This window comes from Poromitra crassiceps (assembly GCF_964638095.1).
Source record: "Poromitra crassiceps genome assembly, chromosome: 3".
NCBI lineage: Eukaryota > Metazoa > Chordata > Actinopteri > Beryciformes > Melamphaidae > Poromitra > Poromitra crassiceps.
In genome coordinates this window covers 79,781,917-79,801,692 of record NC_139625.1, presented here as the reverse complement: position 1 = coordinate 79,801,692, position 19,776 = coordinate 79,781,917, and the positions used below count along the sequence as shown (strand labels likewise).

Here is a 19,776-nt window from a genome sequence, read left to right as displayed (position 1 = left end):
CCTTTGGTGACACCTATGGTGATGAGGGGTAAATGCAGGTGAGACCCAAGCAGTTTTGCATCATCTGTGTCTCCACCAGTGGGCAAGCCCACCCCCTTCCCTCTGATGATGCGGAAGTGAATTGAAAAAGAGTAGTTCCTCGAATGGCCACTAGGCGTCGGGGGCAGTAGGCATTCCCCCCATGTTAAAATGCCCGACTTTGTAACAGGATTAAACATCTTTCCAGTGAGGGGCAAAACATGGTTTTGGTCTATATAGCTAATTTCACCTTTTCATAACTGTAGGAGGGGTCATTTTTATATAACTCGCCCGTTTGGAGTAAAATAGATGATAGAGAAGGAGGTGATTGACAGATCACCTGTCCAGTGATCGCACAGCCAATCATGGACTAATAGCAGGCGGAGCTGCAGCTCTGGGAAACTCCCATCTCGCGTGAGGTGCGGAAGGACTCAACCATTCCCTCCCACTCTGCTGACGAAAAATCAAGATCGTGACAGCCAACGTTTGAACTCCGCCAGGGAGAAAAAATGTAATGGGATAGCTACGTGCACATTATTTATGTCTATTGTCTCCACAGACACCCAGATCAACGAAATACTGAAAATGCAAAGGCTTCCATCAATGGGCCATAGGCTCAATCACCATTGTGTTAACTCAGTTTGCGACAGATAGTGACTTAACAGACATTTATTTACATGAAAATCTTTGAGATTATAACTTTAACTTTGAAATTCTCTAAATTGATACAGTAAAAATGCTTGATTTTGGGTTAGTGCAGGGGTTTCCAACCTTATTTTGGCTTGTGACCCCACTTTGATGTCACAAAAAATCTAGGGACCCCAGACATGCAAATGTTTTGCTCAAATTTATTTAATAGTTTAGTTTGTAATACTATTTGTACTGCTATGTAATACTACACCATTGTGGGATTAAAGTCAGAATTCTCATTAAGAACTGAGCGAAGCTCTTGTGAGGAAATGGCGTCACTTCCTGTTTCTGCATCGAGGTGAACTGACCCGAGCGTTCTGATTGGTGTTCATGCAGGAAGTGTTGCTGCTTTAGTTTAGTTTTTACTTCTCAGCGCTGATGTGATCGGATGGTTTGTTTGTTTTGTATGTTTGGGCTAAATAAACAAGTGACTGAATCACTAAAGATGACTGGTTGTTTATGGTCACATTACCACAGTGTCTGCCTGTTAACCTGTTTCACAGATGGGGAAAAAGTAGCAATTTAGAAAGATTATCCTGGTGGGAGGAGAAAAGAGAGAGCAGAACAAACAGGGTATACTGCATGGGGCTGGGCGATACGGTTGAAATCAATATCACGATCATCACGGGTCATTTTTGATGCCAATGTATATCACAATATGGTTCATGTAAGCAAAGTCACGTTTAGTAATCAAATTATAAATATAATTTCCAATTGTCATAATCACAATATAATACCATGAAAGGTGATTTGTGCACAAAGTGAGAATTTTATTTTCCCATGTCAGGATATGTACAGGATTAGATTAGATCAGTGGTTCTCAACCTTTTTACACCAAGTACCACCTCAGAAATGACCACCATATGGGAGTATGAGAGGGAGGGAGCCCTGCGTACCACCAGTGGTACCCGTACCACAGGTTGAGAACCACTGGATTCGATTAACTTTATTAATCCCCAAAGGGGAAATTGAGATTGAAAATACACCTCAAATTATCAAACGGTTTTATAGGAAACCCTGACCAAACAGGGTTTCCCAGGTAGATTTTCATTATGTAATGTGCATTGGCTCCTGAACAAGTTATACACCAACCAGGTAGTGACAAAGCCAGTTTTCGTCCCGAAAAGGCATTCGATCAGATAGAATGGCCCTATATGTTTGAGACATTCCAAAGATTTGAGTTTGGGGATTCCTTTATTGTATGGGTCAAAATGCTGTATCATCCTCTATCCTCACCAATAATGATAAATCTGGACATTTTGACTTACAATGCAGGGTCAGACAGGGGGACCCTCTGCTCTTTGATGTTGCCCTGACGCCCCTTCCACCATCAGGAGTCACCCCAATATCAGAGGTACCTTAGATAGGACACCTGGAAAGTTGCTGAGCCTTTATGCATGTCATGATACATTATTATGCCTCACAGACCCAGAAGTCTCTGTTCCTCCCTTGCTACATTTTATTAAATCATTTGCCAAAAACTCTGCCTGTTCCACTAGGGGATTGAGCCGACGACCTTCCAGCCACTGATCCACATCCACACCTTCCACTCCACATTCACTGAACCAATTTATCCTGGGTTTGGATCTCTCTCACACACACATACACACACACCTACATCCCAATGTGAAAACAGTAGTGTTTGTAGTTTAATGTTTATTACAAATTTTACTATGAACAAAAACATGATCCATTAGTCACTGAATAGAGTGTAGTGTGTGTGCTGATGAACTCAAGGTTTTAACAACACACGCACACACACAAGGCATTTTTATTGAGAGAAAAATGAATGAAAGAAATAAACCAGACTGAATCAATTTGTTGCTCATCAACCATCAAGTTATTGTTGTATTGTTTTTTTATGACTGACATGATTTGTCAAGTAAACCAGACTCACATCTTCCCCTTCAAATAAAACAATGACTTTTACTCCAACTAGACCAGAAAAGAACCAGAACCAGGTTGATATCTCAGCCATACATTGCTCAATTTGGAGTTGGATGATGCCCCTGGAATCCAGTGCACATCCCCAAATAAAGCTGTGATAATTAATGTGTCCGCCTGCGCCGTTAGCATGTTTTTGCTACTTGCTTAGTTTCTTGGTGTTGGAATTGTTTTTGTTTATGTAAAAATGTTTGTCATGGGCTTTTAGCCGAGTTTCTTCCTGTCAACGTTAATATATTTCTACATGTCAACTACTGTAGATGGTGTTTGCCGCAAGACGGCTCAGCTGCCCCCGCATTCGTTCTGATGTGGATATTTATTTCTTTAACTTGATGAGACCAGACATTTTTATCCCAGACCCGACAGCAAGGAACCAGAACATTACAGAAGTTACAACAAAATGCAGGCCCGGCAGCACGTCGGCCATTACACCGAGGAGGCAGGGATGAAGTGTCCGTGAAGGTCCATGTGAATGCTGGCGTTGATGGAGGCCCGGGCGATCTCCTCAAAGGTCTTGGCGTTGAGGACCAGCATGAAGGGAGAGATGTTGGGATCCGGGGAAATGATGGAGGACAGGATCACTCCTGGAGGGAGAAAGAGACAGGCATTTTCATCACATTCAAGAGTTTCAAGATGTTTATTATCACTCCGTTGTACAAGTACATTCGTGTATGCATTCGTGTATGCCGGGAGGCTCCACAGGACATCCTATTATAAGAATGTGAATTGTCTGTCTGTGTGTGAGCAGAATTGTGCTCGGCCACACCTATGCCGTTTTACGTGCGATCGCGCAGAACCTTTCAGGAAGTGTAAAGAGCATCCCTGCGGGTGACCTAACAGGGCCATATTTCTTACTTAGGTAAATAGGTCTTTTTTTTCCCCTGATTTTTTTATCCCCCATTAGTGATAATTTTTTATTTATGTATCCTTCTTGCTGCTCCACCCTCTGCCGATCTGGGGAGAGCCGAAACTGGCTCAATGCTTCCTCCGAGACATGGGCAGTAGCCAGCCGCTTCTTTTCACCTGACAGGGGAAGCTTGACCGGTAGGACATAGCACGTGGGAGGATCACGCTATTCCAACGAGTTCTCCTCCCTCCGAACAGGCACCCCTAACGACCAGAGGAGGCACCACTTCAGCGACCAGGATATTGCATGTTTTGGTGAGGGGTTCCTATATGAAGGAAACCCCCAGGCGGCACGGGGAGAACATGCAAACTCCACACAGAAAGACCCTTTTTGACGACCCCACCCGGGCGGTGGGCACTCGAGGACATGCGGACAGGCACGCACTTCTTCAGCGCTCACAGAGTCCCAGGTGGGAATCGAACCCAGGACCTTCTAGCTGTGAGGCGAGCTGTGTGCGCATCCCTGAGTATGGACTAGTGTTTACTTCAACAATAAATTAGAATGACGAGCAAAAACTCCAAAGAAAGCTTCATTTGAGAGTGTTTTTAGGAAACCTTGGGAAGGAGCTGACGGAGAGAGATCTGCCTTCCAGGACAATTGAACATCCAAACCAGGTTGCTTCATAGCTCTCACACTAAACAGATATCGAGAGCTTCCTGTGCTTTGGTAGAGGAAGCAAACTCCTGGCTCTCACCATCATCTTCCTCTACGGCTCCTGGCGACGCCACGAAAACCGGCTCAGATGGGAAGCAGTTCTCTTGCTGCCATTCAATGTGTTTCCTGGTTTTGATGTCGATCTTGGCGATCTGTGGGACGGGGAAATGGGAGTAACATCAGAAGGATAAGACAGATTTGATTAAGGTCCACCATTCTTTTTAGGTCAGGGTCTGGAACTAGTGGTTTAGGAAGACATTTTACCTTGTTGGGATGAGGAGTCCACTCCACCCTGGAGCCGTAGAAGTAGCGGTACTTTTTACTGTTGAAGTTGTAGTTAATTCCTGGCAGCTCCAGGCCTGAAGACGAAGAAGAAACTTTATTTAGTCCAAAGCTTTTAATAAAAACAGATGGTCTGGCCTTCAAACAGTGTCTGACCTTCAAACAGCATGTCTGACCTTCAAACAAAGTGTCTGACCTTCAAACAGCATGTCTGACCTTCAAACAGCATGTCTGACCTTCAAACAAAGTGTCTGACCTTCAAACAGCATGTCTGACCTTCAAACAAAGTGTCTGACCTTCAAACAGCATGTCTGACCTTCAAACAAAGTGTCTGACCTTCAAACAGCATGTCTGACCTTCAAACAGCATGTCTGACCTTCAAACAAAGTGTCTGACCTTCAAACAGCATGTCGGACCTTTAAACAGCATGTCTGACCTTCAAACAAAGTGTCTGACCTTCAAACAGCATGTCTGACCTTCAAACAGCATGTCTGACCTTTAAACAAAGTGTCTGACCTTTAAACAAAGTGTCTGACCTTTAAACAAAGTGTCTGACCTTTAAACAAACTGCCTGACCTTCAAACAGCATGTCTGACCTTCAAACAGCATGTCTGACCTTTAAACAAAGTGTCTGACCTTTAAACAAAGTGCCTGACCTTCAAACAACATGTCTGACCTTCAAACAGCGTATCCGGGTGGCAGTAGACTGAGCCATCCTCCTGCACCACAGCCTGGGCCGTCGTGTCTGTTAGCGTCACCATGTTGCTTCCTCTGGGAGATTCCTGGAAAACACAGCAGCACTGCCACTTTGAAACCATATCGCTATGCCAAATTGGATATGTGTGAAAAACGATATTTTTGGGGCAGCACTAGCGTGGGTAGCATAGAGCCTACATGTCCAGTCATATTTGCATGCCAATCTGGTCATGGGGGGTGAGTCACTGCACAGCACTACCTGCTGGCTACCATTACATGTACCCCCTTTTCATAATTTTCCGATGCCACGAGACGAATGCCTACGCCCAGTGGTGTAGTGGAGGGTAGACAGAGTCTACCCACTTATTTTTCTGATGGTTTTGAGTCTACCCACTTCCAATCTGGGAACCCATGGGTTAAAAAAAAAGTCTGTCTTGAGAGATTAACCCACTTCTACCGGCAGATTGAGATTTCACCAGGAAACGCTACATTAGCACCGCGAGACGGACACTGGAGCTGGTCACAGCCTGTCTAGTGAACACTTGTGTCCACCAGACACGCCCCCGAAGTGGCTCTCTGTTCTGCTCCACTAAACAAATCGGCCTGTGTATTTTCACTTATCTCTGTCTTTGAGTTGTGTCAAGCAGCACAGAGCAGATCGAGCTGGGCAGGAATTCACGAGAATAATAAAATAAAACATCCTGTTGATTTTCAAAATAAAAGCTGTTACTGTATGTCGAGAGAAACTGTCACACATTGGGGGGCGCAATTTAGCCTGCTTTCTATAATAATGCATCCCTCAATTACTTGAATACTTCCAATTTTTTTGGCAGCTACTTGGGTTCAAATTAACTTAGTGAGTAGGTTTGGAATGTATTTATCAATTAACTCAATTCAGTAATGTTCATGTTATGGTAGCCTAATTGTAGCCTAGGTAAACCCAGCCACCACGTGACCTGCTCTCTCAGTTCCCAGTCACTATCGTCTAGCGAACGGGCCATTCAAATCGATTTCTGGGGCGATTGAAAGACCCACGCAGACCCGCAGCCAATGAGTGACGGCGTGACTGCCAACATCAGTCCTGCCGTGATCGGCCAATCAGAGAGTGCGTCTTTGTCAATGACGTGTAACAGCTGCAGCGGCTTAGCACTACCTAGCCGTTAGCATTTGGCCTCTCTAAAGCATAGCTCCCGAGCTAGCTACTAGCTGGCTAGCTATATGGCTATGCAACTACGTGAGGAAATTCAAGTGAAAACAGCTGTTGAGGTTGAGGTCTGTTGATCAAAATAACACCTAGCGTTATCGAAATCGGATTTTAGCGGACCATACAAGCCAGGGCTTCAGAGCTGATCACCTGGACACATTTTATGGCGAAATTATCTGATAAACTTGTCTGTGCTGCTCTGTGGTGATCAGCTAATGTCTTCATAGCATTGTGATTATGATTTAATGCATTATGGAAGATAAACGCTGGTTTAACATAATTAAAATAATTCCCTACCAAACATGTAAAGTGACGCTTCTGGGCAGTAGACCATTTGGGCATAACATTAGGTAATGTGACATGAGATCACCACATTTCAATAAATATAACGTTTTTGCAAATTTGAATGCTGCTGGTCGTTTGTTTAATGCTGTATATATTGGATATTTAAAGCTGATACACAACACAATTGTGTTGAGGTAATTCTGCCAAGCTCAGTTAAAAATATAACATGTAACACTTTGCACAATCAAATCTAACTTATTCACAGCAATACACAGTCCAGTAGTACAGTGGGCTAATTGTTTGAATTATATCGAAATATATTTGCATGGTGTAGCATGTAATGCAGATAATGTAGCTAGATACTCTGACACAGAAAGGCAGACAAGCTAGCAGCAGGGATCTTGTCACACTGATTCCAGATAAACTCCTCTGTCTAGCCAGCTATACAATATTGATCAAAATAACACCTATATCGAAATCGGATTTTAGCGGACCATACAAGCCGGGGCTTCAGAGCTGATCACCTGGACACATTTTACGGCGAAATTATCTGATAAACTTGTCTGTGCAGCTCTGTGGTGATCAGCTAATGTCTTCGCATTGTGATTATGATTTAATGCATTATGGAAGATAAACGCTGGAAGGCTGGGTAGCATTATAACGTCATCCAGGCTACAGTAACATTAGGCTATTATAGTTATGAAACGCTGATTCAAACGTTACAATAATAAGACACAATAGGAGCCAGTTACCCTACTGTAGATAGAGAGTAATTTCAGACCACCAGATATCACCATATTTATGTTATTAAATGCTGTAACGTTAACGGTAATTCTCATGTGTATGGTTTATTTATAAGCATTCATTGATTGAAGCAGAGTGCTGGTCGGTTAAGTTTCTCTGTAGTCATGTCCTCTGCTCCAATCTTCGTTCGTAGTTTCTTCTGTCTCTCGTCCAGCAGCTGCAGATGTCATCATTATCCACGTTATTGATTATTATTTATAAAAAAATCTCATTGTGTAAATATTTTGTGAACGCACCAATAGTTAGAGAAGGAAACCTCTCTTTGCATTTTATTTTGTTTTTTAATAAAAGTAGGCTACTTAATATCTCACGTGGCTTTGATTCATCATTGCAAATTTAGCCCAATTTGTATAAAATGCAGATGTGAACAGCTAGGTTTAATGACAAATATGGAATATCACCCAAGGAAATACCACGGTTTAATGCCAACAGATAAACCATACAGATTTGTTGTAATTGTGAACACAAAGGGAGCAAAGACATGGTTTTCAAGTATAACACAATGTATTTTATTCAAAGACAGGATTGAAAAATATAGGTCACTTGTATTCACTTCAGACAAGACACTACGTTAAAGTCTGAAATTTACCTAGATTTGCTATACGAATTGACATTTCAGCTTGTCACCTGATGTCATTATTAATGGACAGTACAGTAGTAAAGATTTTGAAAATTTTGATTAATCAATCCAAGTCAGAAACACGTGTACAAATATTGAATGCAACAGTCTCGTTCTGGAGCGAACCCCTCAGCTGAATTCACGTTGGAATATGATATCAAGGCTTGATAGATTTGATTGTACTCATACAGCAGTGTGGAGCTTAACATCTAGCTAGGTTGCATCTGGAATATGATCTGGATTATGTATAATATACAGTATAACACTACGCTCACTATCATGACATTCACGTTAACGCTATAGCCTCCACAAATCTACTGTAGCTAGCTAGCGTCAGCTACATCTGTAACCACGCTGAAATGCGAGTGCATTAACGTTATTTCTAGCTAGGTCAAACACACCTTACCGTTATGAGTGTGGCCGTTTTTTATTAACATTAAGTCCACGATCATTTCCGGGCTGCAGCAGAGTCGAGCCCCGGAGGCAGCCTGGAGCTCTGTGAGCTCCAGAGGGGGTGCGCGATGCACTGCTGCCGGTGCCCGACACCCTGCACCCGACCTCGGGCTGCAGCAGAGTCGAGCCCCGGAGGCAGCCTGGAGCTCTGCGAGCTCCAGAGGGGTGCGCGATGCACTGCTGCTGCCCGACACCCTGCATGAGCTTGATTTGTTTTGAAGGTTTTGTCTGGTACTATTCAATATGATTTATGCAGATAAGACAGCGTGTCCCTGATAACTGTATAGATGATGACTGTTCTTCACAGCCACAAATATCTCTCCAGATCTGCGGCCATCTGCAGCAGGGATCGAGGATGTCACCGTCACAGGAGTCATTGGCAGAGGCGATGTTCTCTCTTCTTGGAAGCTCTAATAATATCAAACGTAGCAGTTACTGTATGTTACACGTGGCTAACGTTAGCTAGCTTCTGACATGTTTTTCTAGAATTCATTAGATCGTTAAATGCTCCCGTAATCTAGCTAACCCCCACACAGCCGATGAGGAAAAGTCAGTCATTTATCGAATGTCTTTCTTACCAAACACAATTACGCTAGTTTCTGAGATAATATATAGTGTGGCATATACCTGTGAATAACATATTCTTACCTGGAAATCACACATCGATCCGTAGGCCAGCTCTGAGTCTGTTTACATTTCGGGCGGAGGGGGGCTTGGTTGGTTGTAGCTGGTTGTAACCATTTGCGTGTTAGCAGTACTGAAATGAAAAGTGTTAGCTAATGCGCTAACAACAAAGGTCGCAGAGTGATGACGCCATCTGCTGCACTGCGCATGTGCTCTGTGCACTAAACTGGTTGGATGATGGTTGCGTAATGGAGCGGTCTATCGGGGGGGGGGCAACAACCGCAGGAAATCGTTTAACAATGGTGGGAATCCAGACCATAGTGACTGAGAACAGGTCTGAGAGCAGGTCACGTGGGGGATGGGTTTACCCAGGCTAGCCTAATTGTTCTCATTGTTACATTGTAGCCTATAATTCAATCAAAATGTTGTTGTTTTTGTAGACACCAATAATGACTGCCCAGCAAAAGTAGTTGAAACTAGTAAGTATAGTTAAGTATCTCTAGAAGTCTAATGGACTACCCTGCACATTGTGGTAGCTCTATAAGTCTATTGGACTACCTTGCATGTTGTGGGAGTTCTATAGAAGTCTATTGGACTACCCTGCACATTGTGGGAGTTCTATAGAAGTCTATTGGACTACACTGCACATTGTGAGAGTTCTATAGAAGTCTATTGGAGTACCCTGCACATTGTGAGTTCTATAGAAGTTTATGGGACTACCCTGCACATTGTGGGAGTTCTATAGAAGTCTATTGGACTACCCTGCACATTGTGGGAGTTCTATAGAAGTCTATTGGACTACCTTGCATGTTGTGGGAGTTCTATAGAAGTCTATTGGACTACCCTGCACATTGTGAGTTCTATAGAAGTTTATGGGACTACCCTGCACATTGTGGGAGTTCTATAGAAGTCTATTGGACTACCCTGCACATTGTGGGAGTTCTATAGAAGTCTATTGGACTACCCTGCACATTGTGGGAGTTCTATAGAAGTCTATTGGACTACCCTGCACATTGTGGGAGTTCTATAGAAGTTTATTGGACTACCCTGCACATTGTGAGTTCTATAGAAGTCTATTGGACTACCCTGCACATTGTGAGTTCTATAGAAGTCTATTGGACTACCCTGCACATTGTGAGTTCTATAGAAGTCTATTGGACTACCCTGCACATTGTGAGTTCTATAGAAGTCTATTGGACTACCCTACACAAGATCTTTGTTTCTGAAAGATGGCAATTCTACTGTAGAAACAAACCGGCAACATTTCCTCTGACGATGCAACAAGCCTGTTTATCTCTGCTTTTCATGTTACCTGCTGCTTCAGGTCGACTCATTGTGGCTCACAGCAAATTTGTTGGCTCTTAACTCATTGAGTGCCAGCCACTTTTGGAGAACGGACGCTCCCAGTGCCAGAGTTTCAGAGCTTTTTTCAGTGATTTCTCAAGGCCCACAGAATATTGTGTGATATTACTATGTAAACAATGAACACGCAAAAAGAACGATGAGACTCTTTTCTATCATCAGCAAAAACAGGTTTATTGATATCATTTTCCGTTCTTTCGTTATCAGCCGGAGAAGATAGCTTGATTTAACAAAAAAGAGCAGTTTTTTTCTAGAAGCTGAGATAATGGCCCTTTTGTGAAATTAAACATTTCAAACACATCACTGACTCTGAAGCTAATTTTCTGATGTAGTCACACCTCAAAAATAATTTCCTTCAATAAAACAGTGAAGGCCAGGGAATTTTGTTTGGCAGAATAATATTTTTAGCTGCAACCAGCAGCGCTGGCCCCTGCGTGCGCTGCTGGTTGCAGCTTCTTGCTGGTCTTTGCTGCTGGTGGGCATCAGATATTCTGGCTTGCGTTTGCCAACCCTGTCCTGCTGCCTGGGTCTGTCTGGGTCAGTGTTGTGTGCTGCTCTGCGTGCCCCCCCCCCCCCCGCCCCCGCCCCGCCCCGCCCCGCCTCAACTGCACACTCCTCCTTATGGGAGGTGGCTCTCTGCTGAGTTTGCTCTGCACTGTGAAGGGTGCGCGACCATCTATGCACGACATCCAGCTTTTTTACAGCGTTTCCGCGTGTGTTTGTCACCGGCTCCTATGCTTCCAGTTGAGAATAATAAACAACTCCACGGCTGATCATGCGAATGGGCTGTCGCAGCGGGCATGGAGGAGCTCAATTGTGGGAGCAGATTGGCTGCTGCAGGCGCATCTAACGTTAAAACGCTTCATGCATATCGATGCATACGGATGCGATGCGATTTCCGTTTCCCCAACGACTTATTCTCTGTTTTTCTCTGCCTTTCTGTTAACCTGGAGAGCACTGTCGCCACCTAAGGGTTCTGTAAAATAGGTTATAGACCTCCAATAGCTACAATAGTTGTACCAGAGATGTATCAGGGATTGATCCACGTCCCACCGTCAAAAAACGCAATTGACGACAATCGTCGTCTTTGGCACTCTACGTCAGTATTTGAATTGACGACAGCTGTCGTCATTGGCACTCAATGAGTTAAGCCCAATTTATGCTTTGTCTGTTGACACTTTTGAAACCGTCGCCAACAGAAATGAGGACTTGAGTCGACACTTTCAAGTGTCGGCGAGAGGTGTCTGCTACCTAGTGAAATGTCTAGTGTCGCTGACTACGTCACATAGTGTCGCGCAAGTGTGATTGGCTATATAGACGGCACGCACGCTTGACTTCCTTATTTTGGTTTTTGCTCGATTGAAATGAATGAACGTGTCCCTGCTATTTTTATCAGCCTGTCCTTGATGTAGGCTATGGCTTCCTGAAAATCACAAAGAACATCGTGACCAATTTCCCAGAGAGAGAGGAGGCGAGTTGTGTGGTTGTGTGTCGTTATATGCGGCTGCAGCCAAGTACGTTACATCTTGCCTCCGACGTGGTTTCACTGTGAATTCCCTCTTACATTACACATCGACATCGAGTGTCACGTGACCGTTGAACCGAGGCGAACGTTCACTAAAGTATAAATGCAACCCCATGAGCAACACTTTATTTTTCGTCTGCAACCATGTGCTGAGCGACACTTTCCAATAAGTATAAATTAAGCTTTAGTCTCTGACTGCTTGGCCACCCCTGTTAATCTGACAAGACAAGAACAAGAATGCTCTTGTACGATGGATTTCTCCCTGTATGATTGTTGAACGTCTCTTGGTGCAATATGCCGGGTCTAGAAAGAAGCTCTCGCTCTTTGATTCTGAGGGACTGACACCAAAACATGTTTACAAAAGATGTTTTACATCCTGAAACATTTTTTTATATCAAACTTCACTGGAGCTCCTCGAAACATCTGGAGGCAATGCCACCTCATCCACGATTGGCCAGTTATCAACCAAGAAGTAAAACAACTAAATGAAGCCAGGAATGCAGAGCACCTTGCCACAGAAGCTGTTAATAGTTAAAGCAGTGGTACTCAACTTTGCCCCACTCAGGAGCCACATTGACAATTTCTTTTTTGCAAGAGCCATAATCCAAAAACATCCCTTTTCCCCCTGAAACCAGTTGGGTTCAGTTTGATTCTCTCCAGCTCTTCAGCCCGTAGCTCTCCACCTTTCAGAAAGTCGGTAGGCCTACTGAACCTCTGGGTTCTTTGTTTCGTGATGGTGCTGCAAATTGGACCTTTTGAAGTGTGAAATGGTGTTATCACAAAGCAGACAGATGCATTTTCCCAACCCATGGACATGAAGAAACACTTTGGGCCCTATCTTAGTACCCCTTTAGTTGCCTAACCATAACAAACGCAACCCGGCAAATTAATCGACGTGATATTTTTCAACTTAACCGATGTTAACGGCGGAGGAAAAATGCAGAAAAAGGGTACCTTTGTCATCCTAGAAGTGACACCACTATGAAATAGTCAAGATAGGACATGCACATGAATGTGTTGGTATTATGGTCTAACCGGTCCTACCTTGTTGAGGTTGAGAATATGGTCTAACTGGTCCTACTTGTTAAGGATGAGAATGTATTGGTATTACTTTCTAACTGGTCCTACCTTGTTGAGGTTGAGAATGTATTGGTATTACTTTCTAACTGGTCCTACCTTGTTGAGGTTGAGAATGCGTTGGTATTATGGTCTAACCCAGGGATACTCAACTTGCTTTGCCCGGGGGCCACTTTCGTGAAATGATAGAAGGCCAGGGGCCAGTTAATAAACAATCAATATACATTTTTCTGTAGCGGATTGTAGGTTTTTGGGGTGTCAGCCGAAGTTTAGTCTGACAATGTTGCACACCGGATAGTTAGTTAGGTTAAGTACATACATAAGTGCCTGGGTAGCGAGCAGACGGCGGTATTTGACAATTTAGCAGCTAAATCATAGATTATTGAAAGATATTCCATATTCCAGGCTGAAATGCTATAACAAAAGTGGATTATTTGCCAGAAGGACATGAACATTTGGACACTTATTCAGCGGGTATCTTGCATGTTGTGTTCAGGTGCACTGTAATTTATTTATTTTTTTTTTTTTTGCAATTCCATCGCGGGCCACACAGGGGCGGGCCGCATGTGGCCCACGCGCCGCCAGTTGAGTATCACTGGTCTAACCGGTCCTACCTTGTTGAGGTTGAGAATATGGTCTAACTGGTCCTACTTGTTAAGGATGAGAATGTATTGGTATTACTTTCTAACTGGTCCTACCTTGTTGAGGATGAGAATGCGTTGGTAGTATTACGGTCTAACCGGTCCTACCTTGTTGAGGTTGAGCGGGAGGACGAACCTCTGGCAGACTGGAGGGGAGAAGACGTTGCTGGACTCGATGAACTTGCTTGTTTCCTGCCTCATGTTGTGGAGGTAGAACATGTCATACAGGTTGCTGTCCTTGTAGCTGATCAGGTCGAAGACCACGTGACCGTCGTCCTCATAGGCATTGATGTGGTGGAACACCACCAGGGCAGCGCCATAGAAACGGGTGGACAGCGCCTTGCCCGTCTTTTTGTTGACCACGTGGAACAACGTCTGGGATGGACAGACAGGTAGAGAGACAGACGGGTAGAGGGAGACAGACAGGTAGAGAGACAGACAGGTAGAGAGAGGGTACAGTCATATTGCCTGTCTACTGTACATTGCCTCCAAAGGTTGTGCTTGCAACATACCATAAGTATTTCTCAAACTTTTTCATGTGAAGGACCCCTAAACTGACAAATTATACCACGGACCCCCACCTGATAAGATTCTTTCCCAGGGTTCCCCCTCTGATAAGATTTTTGCTTTTACTGTAGATGTTTTTTTTTACAAAAAGTATGTGAAACCCATGACCAAAATTAGGGATGTTCGATATTGGCTTTTTTACCGATATCCAATATCCGATACAGTGGTGGCCCAACGGTTAGAGAAGTGAGCTTGTGACCAGAAGGTCGTCGGTTCAATCCCCGGGACCGGCAGGATAAATCTGGGTGGGGAAAGTGAAAAGGCAGCGCTTGCCCCTCCCTCATTACCACCACTGAGGTGCCCTTGAGCAAGGCCCTTAACCCCAACCGCTCCAGTGGAGCTGCTCAGTGGCCAACAGATCAGACTGTGGTTGTACTGGTCAGCTTCCAGGTATGAATGTGTGTGTGAACAGGGCACTCCTGAAAAAGAGAGCATTGCTCTCAGTGAGACTCCCCCTGTATTAAAAAAAAAAAAAAATAATATCGGCATGAAAACCGATACCGATATTTTCCGATATTAATTTTTTATGCTAATATCGGCCGATAATATCGGTAGGCCGATAATATCGGACATCCCTAACCAAAATAGTTGTACATTCTGTCATTGTCCGCATTGTCAGCTCCGCCTAGCTTAGCTCTCTTGGGGTTGTCAACACAACACAGGTTACTCTGGGAAACCCCTCAAGGACCCCTGGGGGTCTCCAGTCAACCACTGCAACTTGTTACAGCAATGATGGTATTATTACCTTTAGCCAGTGTAGTCCTCAAGTCTGTCTCAAGTCCCAATTTTGACTCGTGACCAGGCCCGTGCAGAGACCCTTTAGAGGGGCAGGTGCTCAATGTTAAAAAAGGGCACATGCAGACCTGCCAAACTTGAGAAAATATTTTTGAGTACCACAGTGGAACGCTTAGTTCACATGCTTTTGCACTACTTCGCTTAGTTTGCACACGGTCATTATCCCAATCACCACCATATCATCAAGTTATTCATAAATAGGCTATGAAGAAAACAATACAATCATATATTTTTGAGAAGAATTCCTTTAACCTCTTCTACTCCACCCCTCCCTACCAGACACAATTTTTTTTAAATCTTTAGGGGGACTGCACATTTAAGATAGCAGGGCAACAGTATATGCTACTGTACATAGAAGTGGTACACATCATCTGAAAGCTGGGAACCTCAAAGGTTAATTTGAGGTGCCAGCTCAGAACTGTGTGTCAAGGTTTTCTAGTCATAAATCTGTAATGTTTTGATTAGCCATTTATTCAAATGTTGAATGTTTAGCGCAGGGGTGCCCAAACCTTTTTAGGATGAGAGCTACTTACAAAAAATAAAACTAATCGTGAGCTACTTCTTTTCCCCTTGTTCCCCCAAGTACATATTTAACACATTTTAACAGTAGATCACCTATAAGGCACCCCTGGTTTAGAGTATATAAGGGCTTAGAACATGATGATGGAAATATGATGGCTATCCCCATGCCCTGAATGCCCTAGGTCTCTAGTTTGTTTCTCTAGTTTCACGAGGTTGTGATTATCCGAGAGGTCACAATATCTCATTTTATACAGTGGGGTCAAGTTAAAAAAAAGGTCTCACTACATTGAAAAATGGCTACTATGGGGACTAACGTCATCACACATGAATACAATTGGGCTAATTGATTTCACAAGAGTCTCAGCTTTCCAGTCATACCCAATTTCTGCAATTCCAATATTGTTTAGGGGCCCTAGTATGTGGAAATATCCAAATAGAGATAGGAAAAAATAAAGGAAAAATTTGGATAAGCATAAAGTGGGCATGTCAAAGGAGACTTGTGCATACCCATAGAACCTGTTATCATTCCGATATATTGAGGTGAGAGGTCAAGGGACCCCTTTGAATATGGCCATGCCCGTTTGTCCCTTGCCAAAATGTAGTCTAAATTTGGAGCGGTATTTACCCATCTTGCCGACAAGCTAGTCAGTAATTTCGTTCTACCTTTAAAAATGAGCCCGCCATAGCCTCTGAAAGACAGTAAAATTAGCCGTGGACAAAAAGGGCACTTGGACATCAAGGAGCAAAGGGGCAGGTGCTTGAGCACCCTCCACCACCCCACCACCCCTGCACGTGCCTGCTCATGACTCAACTCAGGCTTGAATATTGATGACTTGGACTCACTTGGATATTGACAACTCATGACTTGACTTTGACTTGAATTATACCTCAGACTTAAGTGTGGTCGCAGACCGAATTTCAACCCACGTAGACCAACCTCCATATTCCATATTCTCATATCTGATCAGCCCCTGACGTCAGTCAAGTATGACTTCAGTTATGATGTATGATGTCAGGGTTAGGGTTATGACGTCAGAGGGTCAGTCGTCGCCAGTTTCATCCTAGTATATATAGCGAAGATTTTAGCTCACCTTCCTCTCTGGCCGAATCATAGCAGGAGCTGGCATCTCGGCTGTTGCCACTTAGTCTCGGCTCCCAGGCGTTTGGTGAGCTGCGCCACCAAACGTCTGGGAATTTCACTGTCAGAAACTGTCTGTCAGAAACTGTCTGTCAGAGCCCGGCGAGAACGGCCGGCAGCAGACATGCCTACATTTATTATTAGAATTTTATTTGGTAGCGGCAATGCCATTTATCATAGTTCCAATATAGAGCAAGACACCGATGTGCTGCAAAGAGAGTTTATACCTGTTGTTTATTTTACAATAATTTTTCCTACCCGGAAGTGGTCCGCTTGCTACTGTGAGTCATCAGCAGGCTCTGTAACGTTAGCCTCGGGAGTCGGGCTTATCGCTGGGGAAAAGACCTCTAGACGCCGGGGCCGGATGAAACACGCCCTATTAACAGGTTATGTTTGTTTCTAAGTGATTAATATGTTTCTCCGCAAACGCGGCGATGTTTTGCGAGACACTGGTTCTGCATGAGCGTCACTGCCCCCAGAAAGCAGGCCCGCCCACAACACTCATGATTGGTTCTCCGATGAAAGGCTTCCAACAGCGCCACCTAACGTTATGCAAAGATTTAAATAGTAATATTCTCAGTCTTACAGGAGTGAAACGGATTAAGACTGAGGGCTGAGTCTAGTCGCCACTAAGCTCTCGTTTTGCCCCACCCACCTCCCCAGTCCGCCACCAACGAGTCTAGCTGTTTAGCTAGGATTCTCTACCCTAGCTAAACAGATGCCCCCTCCCACCACAAGAGGGGCATCATCTTACAATGGAGTCATACGCCAAAGTAGCTGCCATGCCATGCCATTTGTTGAATAAAGCCGCTTGTTAAATCTTACCAACTGGTCTCTCGTGGTTGAAATACTGATGGGCCAGGCTTTTTTCAAACATTGAGGACTTGGGACTCAACCTGGTTTGATGATTCAATGTGGATAACAGATGCATATTAATGGAAGGTGGAAAGAAGGTTAGAGATCAGAACTAAAGGGAAGTGTTGAGTAGAGCGTACACCATTATTTGTATCTGTTTAACCAACTAAAGGAGAATTTCATTTTTTTTTAACCTGGACCCCTCTCCTCACAAAATTTATGATTTGACCACTCACCCTGCGATCTCCGCGGCATTTCTGGCCGTCCTAGCGTTGTTTTGAGATCAATAGCGTCCAAGCCAGTCGTAGAGATCGCTGGGTGAGTGGTCAAATCATAAATTTTGTGAGGAGAGGGGTCCAGGTTAAAAAAAAACGAAATTCTCCTTAAATTATCTCTATCCGTATCTGTACTAGGAGGGGGTCTGGCTTAAATCGGAAGTGGGCTGGTTTAGACTGACGTGGGTGTGGCATACGTTTTTTGTTGTTGCTGGCAGTTCAGCGTGCTGAGATGCCACTAAAATGTTCAAAGTATGGCAAAAAAAGATGTACTGTATGGAATGAAGTACTCTATTTGTATGGACATGACTTTAGGGTAGTTATACCCAGCCCTAATCACCAGTATGGATATTGACACATTGTACTCGGATGATACTCTTTACGGTCGAGCCAAATACTCAGATGAAACGAGTATCCGCTACAGATAATGTAGTTTTTACGAGTACGAGTAGCTTATCATCCGAGACGAGTACAATGTGTCAATATCCATACTCCTGTTTAGGACTGGGTATCGTTTAAAAAATGACGATGCCAGGATTACCGATACAAATAGAATACTTTATTCAATACCTTTTTTTTTGCCATACTTTGAATGTTTTGGTGTCATCTCTGCCAACAACAACAACAAAAAGCTTAAGTCACACCCACTTTCAGTATAACCCACTTTCGATTTAATCCACGCACCCTCCTATAGATAATTTAGTTGGTTAAACAGAACAGATAATGGTATACTACTCGCTCATCCATAATACTTATACTCGTAAAAAGTTATCTATACCGGATACTTGTTTCATCCGAGTATTCGGCTCAACTCTAGCACCGAGGCTTACGATGTCGTCCTTGTCGTATTTGAGGCAGCTGCCCCAGTTGACCCCTCTGAAGTAGGCAGTGGCCAGGCGGAGGATGTCCAGTTTGAACGGCTGTTCCACGAACACAATGTAGTTCTCCGTCATGCCGAAGCTGTGGTAGTAGGCAGGGTACAGAGTGGAACGACACGGGATGGAACAGATCTGCTGCACCTTCCTCAAGGCAGGCTTCTTCTGCTCCTTATCTGAAACACACAGTATTGGTGGAAGGATGACAAGAAAGACTTGATGTATCATTTTCATTCATTCAAAAACTCTGCTACTGCTGTGCTGCCAGGTTTTCCTACTATGACAACGTCCATTGCATAGAACCCAGTGGCCTAGCTATATATATATATATATATATATATATATATATATATATATATATATATATATATATATATATATATATATATATATAATTTTGGGGGGCAAGGGAAATGGCCATGCTAATTGCCAAGAACATTTATTTAAAAAAAAATTGTGACGTAGATTTTAGATGCTGACTTTTGATCACATCTTTTGTACATTTTGTATGTTTGTTTAATTTAATTGTATCATTACTTACTGTGAGCTATCAATTTAAGACTAATATAAAAGTAATTTACTTTACATCCTTGTGTTTATGTGTTTATGTGTTTATGTTTGTGTGGTGTAGGGTTATATGGTTATATGGTTACATTGCAATTTTGGCCTGTGGAGTACCTGAGGCGTCCGCGGGGACTTTGAAGATGACATATTTGGGTCGTCCGAAGCCCATGATGGCGGTGCCCATGTTGTAGGTGTTCCCCTCCTGGTCGTAGTGAGGGTGAGCCGTCGCCAGGTTCAGCGCGATGTGGCTCCTGTAGTTGATCTGGAAATCACTTCAGGTTAGTTCACATTTGCCATCTTATCTTGTTTCCAACCATCCGGGCTTATTATTAGGCGTTTTTCCACATTTCCTCACAGTTAGCATTACTGTTTCAAATTTAAATTATCATTAAAACCGCCT

At 43.6% G+C, this 19,776-nt stretch overlaps 1 protein-coding gene across 1 annotated transcript in view; it reads right to left on the bottom strand.

Annotated features, from left to right (window-relative positions):
- Nucleotides 1–3,078: 3,078 nt before the first annotated feature.
- The window catches only part of bco1l (beta-carotene oxygenase 1, like), a gene marked incomplete at both ends in the record, with an annotated part of 22,222 nt that continues 5,524 nt past the window's right edge, over nt 3,079–19,776 (bottom strand). Inside the window, 7 exons of the mRNA XM_083633176.1 lie at nt 3,079–3,236; nt 4,254–4,365; nt 4,478–4,572; nt 5,172–5,277; nt 13,894–14,160; nt 18,768–18,988; nt 19,491–19,648. Of these exons, the coding sequence (XP_083489302.1) occupies nt 3,079–3,236; nt 4,254–4,365; nt 4,478–4,572; nt 5,172–5,277; nt 13,894–14,160; nt 18,768–18,988; nt 19,491–19,648 (1,117 nt within the window). The remainder of the gene's footprint in view (nt 3,237–4,253; nt 4,366–4,477; nt 4,573–5,171; nt 5,278–13,893; nt 14,161–18,767; nt 18,989–19,490; nt 19,649–19,776) is intronic.